At 60.9% G+C, this 10,959-nt stretch overlaps 2 protein-coding genes across 3 annotated transcripts; one reads left to right on the top strand and one right to left on the bottom strand.

Annotated features, from left to right (window-relative positions):
* Positions 1–96: 96 nt before the first annotated feature.
* On the top strand, positions 97–2,034 carry LOC130262840 (non-structural maintenance of chromosomes element 3 homolog). Of its 2 annotated transcripts, none has more exons than XM_056510329.1 (10): positions 97–341; positions 485–556; positions 658–721; positions 804–883; positions 961–1,055; positions 1,130–1,209; positions 1,288–1,330; positions 1,409–1,471; positions 1,729–1,843; positions 1,931–2,034. In XM_056510329.1, exons 1-10 carry the CDS (start codon positions 300–302, stop codon positions 1,991–1,993), a joined length of 717 nt encoding a protein of 238 aa, XP_056366304.1. In that variant the 5' UTR covers positions 97–299; the 3' UTR covers positions 1,994–2,034. The 2 variants fall into 2 exon arrangements, with proteins under 2 accessions (XP_056366304.1, XP_056366306.1); XM_056510331.1 differs by having other exon boundaries at positions 104–341; positions 485–544.
* Positions 2,035–2,043: 9 nt separating this feature from the next.
* On the bottom strand, positions 2,044–10,316 carry PFKFB1 (6-phosphofructo-2-kinase/fructose-2,6-biphosphatase 1). The gene is made up of 14 exons (XM_056510229.1): positions 10,206–10,316; positions 8,926–9,051; positions 8,742–8,838; positions 8,595–8,661; positions 8,394–8,468; positions 7,323–7,379; positions 6,464–6,585; positions 6,180–6,387; positions 3,894–4,040; positions 3,700–3,804; positions 3,498–3,627; positions 3,353–3,415; positions 2,304–2,368; positions 2,044–2,173 (listed from the first exon to the last, which is right to left on the bottom strand). Exons 1-14 carry the CDS (start codon positions 10,231–10,233, stop codon positions 2,114–2,116), a joined length of 1,350 nt encoding a protein of 449 aa, XP_056366204.1. The 5' UTR covers positions 10,234–10,316; the 3' UTR covers positions 2,044–2,113.
* Between the last annotated feature and the right edge of the window lie 643 nt (positions 10,317–10,959).

Here is a 10,959-nt window from a genome sequence, read left to right as displayed (position 1 = left end):
CTCGGGATAATAGCCAATCATAACGCGGGATTTGAGTTGTGGGCGGGGCTAGAGAGGTCTGAGCCAATGGGAAGCGGAGCTGGTGTGGGTGGGGTCGGTGGATGTGGGCGGGGCCTGCGCAGTTCCGGGCGGAACGCGGTCGGTGACGGTTCGTGTCTGTGGCGGGTCGTTGGCCGGGCCTTGGAGGGGATCTCTGCGGCCTTGCTGAGGGTGGGATGTGGAGGACGGCCTTAGGGATGTTCTCTCGGCGGGTTTAGCCCGCCCGGTGCTTTTTATTCCTCGCAGAACTGCTGTGAGAAATGTCCCAGCGGAAGCGCAGCAAAGGGCTCGGCAGCTCTCAGGTGCGAGGCTGCCACCCCCCCCACCCGCTATTCTTCCCTCATCTACTCCCCCCTTCCTGCCTGGCTCCTCCTGTTCTCCCCTCCTCGGGTTTGGTCCCTTCCCTAACATCAACTCCCCCGCTTGTCCTGTCCTTTCCACTCAGGTGACCGATGGGGAGGATGATACAATCCCGACCCAGGTGGAGCGGCGCTCCCAGGACCAGGTGAACCAGAAGGTGGATTGCGGTGAAACCCTCTGTACCCGCTCTTGGAGTCCTGTGTCTGCATTCCTCTGTCATCAGCCCGCTCTTGGCCTTCCCTGCTCATTCCCCCACAGGTGAGTGAGCTGATTCAGTTCCTGCTTCTGAAGGACCAGAAGAAGATTCCTATCAAGAGAGCAGGTAAGTTAAGTTTAAGTTTAGGGGAGCCCCCTAAAGCCTTGCAGAGCTCCAGGCTCCCTCAGCGGTTCCCTGTTTTCTGCAGACATGCTGAAGAATATAATCCGGGAATACAGGGATGCCTACTCGGAAATCGTCAACAGGGCGGGCAGGACCCTGCAGGAGGTGTGGGGAGCACGGCAGGGGAAGGGGAGCGTTTTTTGGGGGAGGATCCCCGTGGATTAACCCCTGCCCTCCCGCAGGTGTTCGGGCTGCAGATGGTGGAGATCGATACCAAACGCCACATCTACATCCTCGTCAATAACCTGCCCCGTCCTGAGGGCCAGTACCTGTGCAGGTGAGGGGCTGCTCTGCTGTAACTGTGGGGAGGGGGAACCCCATCAGCGAGTGACACACCCGTATTTGCCACAGGGAGAAGGAGAAGGAGAAGTTGGGGCTCCTCTTAATCATCCTCAGCTTCATCTTCATGAAGGGAAACTCAGTCAAAGACAGTGAGTCCTCCCCCAAACCCCCCCCCGTACCCCAATTTCCCTTTGCACCCCCTCACTGACCCCCCCACCCTTTTCCAGGCACTCTGTGGGAATTCCTGCGTCTGCTCCGTGTGTACCCAGGGTAGGATATGGGGGGGACACCCCCACACAGAGGGAATTTGGGGGGACAGGGGTGACCAGTGCCACCCCCCACCCCCAGGAAGCAGCACAGCGTGTTCGGGGACGTTCGCAAGCTGCTGACGGAGGAGTTTGTGCGGCAGAAGTGAGTTGGGGAGAGCCCTGGCTGGGTTTTTTGGGGTGCAGGGGGGTCCCCCCATCCCACATCCCTCCCGGTGTGCCCAGAGCAGCCTCGGCAGCAGCTTTGGCCTGGCTGTTTATACCACACCGCAGAGCAAAAGCTGCAGCCCCCCCACACCCCACGGCTCCAGGGGTCCCTCGCGGGGCTGGGGGAGCGCTGGACACCCCCCTTGGGGCACCCCAAAACCTGCTGGGAGGGGGTGACCAACCAGCTCTCTGCAGGTACCTGGAGATCACCCCCATCCCCCTGACAGACCCCCCCGAGTTCAAGTACCAGTGGGGGCCACGGGCAGAAAAGGAAACCTCCAAAAAGAATGTGCTCAGCTTCGTGGCCAAGGTGAGGCCGTGCTGGGGGCGGGGGGCATCTCTGGGTTTTTGGGGGGCTCCATTTGATGCCCCCCTCCCCCGTTTTTCTCCCACTCAGATCCAAGGCAAGGACCCCACGTTCTGGGCGAGCCAGTACAGCGAGGCTGAAAAGACCCCCTGACCCCCCCAAAATAAAGGCACCCCGTTGGTGTGCAGCCCCCCCCACGATGTCCAGGCTGAGTGCTTGGTTGTACAAGGTTTAATTTTGAAATTTTTGGGGTGGGGGGCTCCCCTTGTCCCCTCAGAAATGCTCGGGGACGGTGTTGAGGGCGTCAGCTGCGGTGCGGTTGATGTCGACGTTCTGCGGGGTGAAGATGTGGAGTTTTGGGGGGTTCTCCCCAAAATCCTAACACCCCCATCAGTTTATGGAGGCGGTTAATGAGATCTGCACCCTCTTTTTGGGGTGGATTTGGGGATGGGGGGGGCCTCACCTGGGGTCGTGCCCGGTGGGTGTTCACGGCCTCAATGTTGAGGAAGATGGACTCGACCTCACAGCCTGGTGCCAGGGGAAGAGGGGCCTGGCTGAGGCTGGGGGGCTTTGGGGGGTTGTTTGTCCCCATTTGGGGGAGGGTTTTGGTCTCTCTTGGGGGAAATTGTGTTCATTTTCAGCTGGGACACTGGTGGAACGGTCACCTTTTGTTGGGGAGGGATTGTCCCCAGTCTGGGGAGGGACTCTGGGGGGAACTGTCCCCTTTTTAGGGGGGAATTGTCCCCATTTGGGATGGGACACAAAGTCCCATTTTTGGGGGAATTTGTCCCTGTTTTGGGGAGGGACTTTGAGGGAACAGTCCCCTTTTTAGGGGAATATTGTCCCCATTTTGGGATGTGACACGGGGGAACAGCCCTCTTTTTGGGGGGGATATTGTCCCCAATTTGGGGAGAGACATGAAAGTGAACTGTCCCCTTTTTGTGGGGATATTGTCCCCAGTTTGGGGAGAAACACAAAGAGGAACAGTCCCCTTTTTTGGGGGAATTTGTCCCTGTTTTGGGGAGGGACTTTGAGGGAACAGTCCCCTTTTTAGGGGAATATTGTCCCCATTTTGGGATGGGACACAGGGGCAAACAGCCCCCTTTTTTGGGGGGATATTGCCCCTGTTTTGGGGAGGGACATGAGGGGGAACAGTCCCCTTTTTGTGGGAATATTGTCCCCAATTTGGGGAGGAACACAAAGAGGAACAGTCCCATTTTTAGGGGGGAATCGTCCCCATTTGGGGGAGAGACTCTGAGGGAACAGTCCCTTTTTGGGGGGGATATTGTCCCCAATTTGGGGAGGAACACAAAGAGGAATTGTCCCCTTTTTGTGGGGATACTGTCCCCATTTTGGGATGGGACACAGGGAGGGAACAGTACCTTTTTTGTGGGAATATTGTCCCCAGTTTGGGGAGGAGCACAAAGAGGAATTGTCCCCTTTTTGTGGGGATACTGTCCCCATTTTGGGATGTGACACAGGGGGCACAGCCCCATTTTTGGGGGGACTCACCATAGGCCACAGGGGTCAGCTTTAGCACCGTGTGCAGGGGACACTTGAGGTAGGGCAGCTCATCTGGGGTGGGTAAAGAGAAGGAGGTGTTCACAGCAGCTGTGGGCTGTCCCCAGCTGTCCCCAGGGTGTCCCCAAGGCCTCACCTGCACTCTTGTCCAGGAAATACGCCAGCAGGCAGCGCATGACAGCCTGGTGGCAGATGACCAGCACGTTCTCCTGCCGCTCCAGCTCCATGATCACCGGCTCCAGCCGCTGCACCAGGTCCTCGTAGGACTGGGGAGGGGGGTTAGGGGGTGTCCCCGGAGCCCTGCCCACCCCCCCCAGGGGGTGGATTTTTGGGGTTACCTCTCCCTTGGGGTAACGGTAGCGATACTTGTCCTGGTCCCGCAGCGCCAGCTCCTTGGGGTAGTGCTCCTGGATCTCCTCGTAGGTCATCTCCTCACACACCCCCTGTGGGGCACAGCAGCGCTGGGGACACCGGGGAGGGGCTTTGGGGGAGTCCCCAAAACATCCCCAAAAAAAAAGGGGGCGCGGCTCACGGCGTCGATCTCGTTGAGGGCTTTCCACTGCTCGTAGGGCACGCCCAGCGCCTCGGCGGTCTCGATGGTGCGTCTCATGTGGCTGGTCCACACCTTCAGCTCCCGGATGTCCTGGCTGCGGATGAACTGGGCCAGCGCCTGGGCGTACTGGGAGAGGGGTGTGGCTACTGGGTGTGGCTCGTCCCGGCCCTCCGGGCACAGCCCACAGCTGTAGCAGGGGGTGGGGAGCGTTGGGGTGTGGGCTGAGCCCTGCTCCTGTGGGTTGTTAGCTGTACTCCGTGATTACCTGCGGTCACTGCTGGGTGTGGCCTCACACCTCACCTGGTGCCTGTGGGGGGACATCCCCGAGTCCCCCCAGGTGTGTCCCTGCAGGCTGAGCTGGCTGTGACCACCTCACCTGGTTCCCATGGCAGGACACCTCTGCATCCCCCCAGGTGTGTCCCCACAGGCTGAGCTGGCTCTGTCCCCACCTGTTGCTCATGGGGGGCCATCCCCGAGTCCCTCAGGTGTGTCATTGATCAGGTTGAGCTGGTTCTGACCCCCTCACCTGTTTCCCACGAGGGGACAGCCCCGAGTCGCCCCTGATGTGCCCCAGCAGGTTGAGCTGGCTGTGACCCCACCTGTTGCCTATGAGGGGACATTCCAGGTGTGTCCCCACCTGTCTCCCGTGTGGGGACAGCCCCACATCCCCCAGGTGTGTCCCTGTAGGGTGGGCTGTCTCTGACCCCTCACCCTCACCTGTTTCCCATGGCGGGGGACAGCCCCGAGTCCCCCAGGTGTGTTCCCACAGGTTCACCTGTCTCTATCCCACCTGTCTCCCGCGCGGGGACAGCCCCGAGTCGCCCCCGATGCGCCCCAGCAGTTGAGCTGGCTGTGACCCCACCTGGTGCCTGTGAGGGGACATTCCAGGTGTGTCCCCACCTGTCTCCCGTGGGGGGACAGCCCTGAGTCCCCCAGGTGTGATCCACAAGCTCACTTGGCTCTGACCCCTCACCTGTCTCCCGTGTGGGGACAGCCCCACATCCCCCAGGTGTGTCCCTGTAGGGTGGGCTGTCTGTGACCCCTCACCATCACCTGTTTCCCTTGGGGGGGACAGCCCTGAGTCCCCCAGGTGTGTTCCCACAAGCTCACCTGTCTCTATCCCACCTGTCTCCCACGCGGGGACAGCCCTGAGTCTTCCCCGATGCACCCCAGCAGTTGAGCTGGTTCTGACCCCACCTGGTGCCTATGAGGGGACATTCCTGAGTCCCCCAGGTGTGTCCCCACCTGTCTCCTGTGGGGGGACAGCCCCGATGCGCCCCAGCAGGTTGAGCTGGCTGTGACCCCACGTATTGCCCATGAAGGGACATCCCTGAGTCCCCCAGGTGTGTCCCCACCTGTCTGCCGCGGGGGGACAGCCCCGAGTTGCCCCCGGTGTGCCCCAGCAGGTTGAGCTGGCTGTGACCCCACCTGGTACCTATGAGGGGACATTCCAGGTGTGTCCCCACCTGTCTGCCGCGGGGGGACAGCCCCGAGTCGCCCCCGATGCGCCCCAGCAGGTTGAGCTGGCTGTGACCCCACCTGGTGCCTATGAAGGGTGTCCCCCAGGTGTGTTCCCACAGGTTCACCTGTCTCTATCCCACCTGTCTGCCGCGGGGGGGACAGCCCCGATGCGCCCCGCAGTTGAGCTGGCTGTGACCCCACCTGCTGCCCATGAAGGGACATTCCAGGTGTGTCCCCACCTGTCTCCCGCGGGGGGACAGCCCCGAGTCTTCCCCGATGCACCCCAGCAGTTGAGCTGGTTCTGACCCCACCTGGTGCCTATGAGGGGACATCCCCGAGTCCCCCAGGTGTGTTCCCACAGGTTCACCTGTCTCTATCCCACCTGTCTCCTGCGGGGGGACAGCCCCGAGTCGCCCCCGATGCGCCCCGCAGGTTGAGCTGGTTCTGACCCCACCTGGTGCCTATGAAGGGACATTCCAGGTGTGTCCCCACCTGTCTCCCACGCGGGGACAGCCCTGAGTCTTCCCCGATGCGCCCCAGCAGTTGAGCTGGTTCTGACCCCACCTGGTGCCTATGAAGGGACATCCCTGAGTTCCCTAGGTGTGTCCCCACCTGTCTGCCGCGGGGGGACAGCCCCGAGTCGCCCCCGATGCGCCCCAGCAGGTTGAGCTGGCTGTGACCCCACGTATTGCCCATGAAGGGACATCCCTGAGTCCCCCAGGTGTGTCCCCACCTGTCTGCCGCGGGGGGACAGCCCCGAGTCCCCCAGGTGTGTTCCCACAGGTTCACCTGTCTCTATCCCACCTGTCTCCCACGCGGGGACAGCCCCGAGTCGCCCCCGATGCGCCCCAGCAGGTTGAGCTGGCTCTCGCCGTGCCGGCTCAGGTAGATGGCGCGGGGGGTGACGTGGATGTTCATCAGGTAGTACACGGTGCGGCTCTGCACGTGGCCCTGCACGCGGTTGGCCAGGTAGCGCAGCCCCACGTCGAAGATCTTGATGTAGGACAGCCCGCTGCGGGGGTTTGGGGGGGTCACCCCGGTGAGAACAGCCCTGGGGGGGTCTGGGGGGGCCGCGGGGTGGGGGTCACCTGTCCAGCTCGTCGTCCAGGGGCTCGTAGGTGGCTTTGTAGCACTCGATGCGCTTGAGGAAATCGGCCACGGCCTCGTCCTGCGCCCGGCCCTTGTAGTCGGGGCTGCTGAGCTTCACTTGCTGGGGAACGGGGGGGCACGGGGTTTGGGGGGTGCACAGCGTCCCCAGCCCCTGGGGCCACCCACAGGTCACTCCTGTCACCTCCAAATCCCGTTTGTCACCTCCAGGACCCTCTTGTCACCCCCAGGTCCTTCTTGTCACCCCCAGGTTCCTCTTGTCACCCACAGGTCACTCTTGTCACCCACAGGTCACTCTTGTCACCCACAGGTCCTGTTTGCCACCTCCAGGTCTCTGTTGTCACCTCCAGGTGTCTCTTGTCACCTCCAAATCCCCTTTGTCACCTCCAGGACCCTCTTGTCATCTGCAGGTCCTGTTTGTCACCTGCAGGTCCCATTTGTCATCTGCAGGTCCTGTTTGTCACCTGCAGGTCTCATTTGTCACCTCCAGGTCCCATTTGTCACCTCCAGGTGTCTCTTGTCCCTTCCAAATCCTGTTTGTCACCTGCAAGTCCCTCTTGCCACCTGCAGGTCCCGTTTGTCACCTCCAGGTCCCGTTTGTCACCTCCAGGTCTCGTTTGTCACCTCCAAATCCCGTTTGTCACCTCCAAATCCCGTTTGTCACCTCCAGGTCTCGTTTGTCACCTGCAGGTCCCATTTGTCACCTCCAGGTCTCTGTTGTCACCCCCAGGTCCCATTTGTCACCTCCAGGTCCCGTTTGTCACCTCCAGGTCTCGTTTGTCACCTCCAAATCCCGTTTGTCACCTCCAGGTCCCGTTTGTCACCTGCCCAGGGTGTCACCTTGATGTTCTCCTCGATGATGTTGGGGTCGTTGCAGATGGACTCGACAAACAGAACCTGGAGGGGAACAGGGGGGGCAACAGTGGCTGCCCCGTGCTGTGACACCCCAAAAACAGGGTCACAGTGTCACCACCCCCTCCCTGTGCTGTGACACCCCCGAAACAGGGTCACAGTGTCACCACCCCCTCCCTGTGCTGTGACACCCCCAAATCAGTGTCACAGTGTCACCAGCCCCTCCCCGTGCTGTGACACCCTCAAAATAGTGTCACAGTGTCACCACCCCCTCCCCGTGCTGTGACACCCCAAAAACAGTGTCACAGTGTCACCACCCCCTCCCCGTGCTGTGACACCCCCAAATCAGTGTCACAGTGTCACCACCCCCTCCCTGTGCTGTGACACCCCAAAAACAGGGTCACAGTGTCACCACCCCCTCCCCGTGCTGTGACACCCCAAAATCAGTGTCACCAGCCCCTCCCAATACTGACACCCCTAAAATCGGTGCCACCCCCCAATGCTGTGACACCCCCAAATCAGTGTCACCACCCCCAATACTGTGACACCCCTAAAATTGGTGCCACCCCCATGCTGTGACACCCCCAAAACAGTGACACCCCCCAGTGTCACTGCCCAGCCCCCCCAAATTTAGGGACACCCCCAAAACTGTGCCAACACCCCCTAAGTCATTGTCACCGCCCCCACCGTGCTGTGAGCACCCCAAAATTTCATCACCCCCAAAAAACACTGCAAGTGTCCCCCCATGTGCTGTACCCCTCCCCCCCCTGCTGTGACACCCCCAAATCAGTGTCACCACCCCCCCCAAACTGTGGACACCCCAAAACAGCGTCACCCCCATATCGAGGACACCCCAAAACAGCGTCACCCCCTCCTCCTGTGCCACCCCTCCCCTCCCACCCTGTGGGCACCCCAAAAACAATTCCACCCCCCCCAACGTGCTCCAGCCCCCCCCCCCAGCATCACTCCCACCCCCTCAAATCCATAAACCCCCCCCAAAATCCCTCGCGACCCCCCCAAAATCCCTCGCGACCCCCCAAAATCCCCCCCAAACTGTACCTTGTACCCGTTTTCCTTGGCGAACTGCAGGATCACATCCCGCCGTTCCCGCGTCGTGTTGGTGGCGTCAAACACCTTGGGGGGGGGTTGGGAGAAATTTGAAACACCCCCCCAAAATATTTGGGGAGGATCGTTTGTTCATGAGGGAAGTTAATTTTTAAATTTTTAAATTATATTTTTTGGGAGGGGCGGGGCTCTTACCGCCACCTGCCCCTCCTCAGAGCTCAGGTAGGTGCGGACATCCTTCAGAGCAGCCAGGGCGCAGTGCCTGAAAATTTGGGGGTTCAGCTTTCAATCTGACCTCCCAAACGCACCCCAAAAATTCCCCCTCCCCAAATTCTCTCTAACCTGCGGATCTCCACCCCCTCGGGGTTATCGTGACGGAAAAACTCGTAATTCTTGTACCTGGGCACGGCTTCCCTCCGGTACTCACCCACGTTGAACACTGCAGGGGGGGGACACGTGGGGGGGGCTCAGGGAGGGGGTCCCCCAAGATTTTGGGGAGCCCCCTGGCCACCCCAGAATCGCTCACCGCGGGTGGGGGTGCCGATCCAGTTGAGGTAGCGGGTGAGTTTCCGGGAGATGTAGGTCTTGCCGCGGGCGGGCAGCCCCACCAGGATCACCATGGTGGGGCAGTTGGTGAACTGGGGCACGGAGGCTGCGGGGGGGGGGGGGAACAGCGCTTACACCCCCCCCCTTGAATTGCCTTTGTACCCCAAAAAATCCTTCCCGCGCCCCGAATTGGGGTGGAACACCCAGCGCGGATGTGACAGCCCCGAATCAGTGCCACAGTGTCACCCCCTCCCCGTGCTGGGACATCCCTAAAATTGGTGCCACCCCCAGGCTGTGACACCCCCAAATCAGTGTCACCCCAATGCTGTGACACCCCCAAAACAGTGTCACCCCCCAATGCTGTGACATCCCCAAAACAGTGTCACCCCCCAATGCTGTGATACCCCCAAATCAGTGTCACCACCCCCTCCTCATGCTGTGACACCCCCAAATTAGTGTCACCACCCCCTCCCCATGCTGTGACACCCCCAAAATTGGTGCCACCCTCAGGCTGGGACACCCCCAAATCAGTGTCACCCCCCCCCCCCCCCCACTGCTGGGACACCCCCAAATCAGTGCCACAGTGTCACAACCCCCTCTCCATACCGTGACACCCCCAAAATAGTGCCACCCCCAAAAGTGTGTCACCACTCCCCAGTTCTGTGACACCCCCAAATCAGTGTCACCCCCCCAATGCTGTGACACCCCCAAATCAATGTCACCCCCCCATGCTGTGACACCCCCAAAATAGTGTCACCGCTCCCTCCCCACACCGTGACACCCCCAAAATTGGTGCCACCCTCATGCTGTGACACCCCCAAATCAGTGTCACCGCCCCCTCCCCATGCTGTGTCACCCCCAAACTGGTGCCACCCCCAGGCTGTGACACCCCCAAATCAGTGTCACCTCCAGTGTCACTGCCCTGATGGGTGAAATCCCCCCTCCGTGAACCCCTGCGGGTGTTTTGGGGTGTTTTGGGGTGTTTTGGGGGGTTCTCCCCCTAACCCCCCAGCCCCCTTTACATCCCCGCGTCACTCGAGGGGTGCAAAGGGTCACCCACTTTTTTTTTTGTTTTTTTGTTTTGTTTTGTTTTGTTTTGTTTTGTTTTGTTTTGTTTTGTTTTTCTGGGGGCGGGGGGTCCTTGCCATCCGCCCCGGTGTCGCCGCCATGTCCCTGCCACCCCCCCCCGCCCCCTCTCGGTGTCCCCGCTGTCACTGTCGCTGTCCCACCCCCTTCCCGACTCCCCGCACTCCCTCCTACCTGGGATTTTGGGGGATTTCTCCTCCATTTTTGGGGTGGGGGGGCCCGGCGGGTGCTGAAGGTCGCAGGTAACGTTACACCCTGGCTGCTGGCCGGGCTGGGAGGGGACAAGGGGGGGCCAGCGGGGCCCCCCAGTGGGGACCTGACCCCGTGTCCTGGTCCCTTTCCCCGGGGGGGGTCCCAATCCTGGAACAGTGATCCCCCTCCCCGTGACCTTGAACTCCTGGGGGGGTCCCAATCCGGAATTATCCCCCTGGGAATCCCAACCCCACCCGGATTTTGTCCCCTCAAGGGTCCCCATCCCCTTTTTTTGGGGGGGTCGCCCTCCGGTTTAATGTCTCAATTCCATCACTTTGGGGGTCCCTTTTCCGCGGGGGTTGGGTCTCAATCCTGGGACAGTGATCCCCCTCCCCGTGACCTTGAACTTCTGGGGGGTCCCAATCCGGAATTATCCCCCTGGGAATCCCAATCCCAACCCAACTGGGGACAGGATTTTGTCCCCTCAGGGGTCGCCAGCCCCTTTCTTTGGGGTCCTGGACTGGATTTTGTCCCCTCAGGGGTCCCCATCCCCTTTCTTTAGGGGGTCCCCCCTCCCCTTGAATGTCTCAATCCTGTCCCTTTTTTGGGGTCCCAATTTCCGCCTCTTGGGGTCCTCAGGAGGAAAAGGGGATGGGGACCCCCCCCATGGGACCCCTCCGGACACCGCTGACCCTCCAGCTGCGGAACCCTCGTGTCCCTCCCCTCGGGATTCCCC

Source organism: Oenanthe melanoleuca, chromosome 25, assembly GCF_029582105.1.
Source record: "Oenanthe melanoleuca isolate GR-GAL-2019-014 chromosome 25, OMel1.0, whole genome shotgun sequence".
In the NCBI taxonomy this organism is placed as follows: Eukaryota; Metazoa; Chordata; class Aves; order Passeriformes; family Muscicapidae; genus Oenanthe; species Oenanthe melanoleuca.
Note: the sequence above shows the minus strand (reverse complement) of the source record. Positions and strands in the feature narration are given on the sequence as shown.

Excerpts from the sequence above, each read along its gene's own strand:
- LOC130262840 (XM_056510329.1), top strand. The coding sequence starts at position 300 with ATGTCCCAGCGGAAGCGCAGCAAAGGGCTCGGCAGCTCTCAG. Across the intron at positions 342-484 it reads AAGGGCTCGGCAGCTCTCAG|GTGACCGATGGGGAGGATGA; the intron begins GTGCGAGGCTGC and ends CTTTCCACTCAG. Across the intron at positions 1,472-1,728 it reads GAGGAGTTTGTGCGGCAGAA|GTACCTGGAGATCACCCCCA; the intron begins GTGAGTTGGGGA and ends AGCTCTCTGCAG.
- PFKFB1 (XM_056510229.1), bottom strand. The coding sequence starts at position 10,233 with ATGGAGGAGAAATCCCCCAAAATCCCAG. Across the intron at positions 6,388-6,463 it reads CTGGACGACGAGCTGGACAG|CGGGCTGTCCTACATCAAGA; the intron begins GTGACCCCCACC and ends AAACCCCCGCAG. Across the intron at positions 2,369-3,352 it reads GCTGACCCCTGTGGCCTATG|GCTGTGAGGTCGAGTCCATC; the intron begins GTGAGTCCCCCC and ends CCCTGGCACCAG.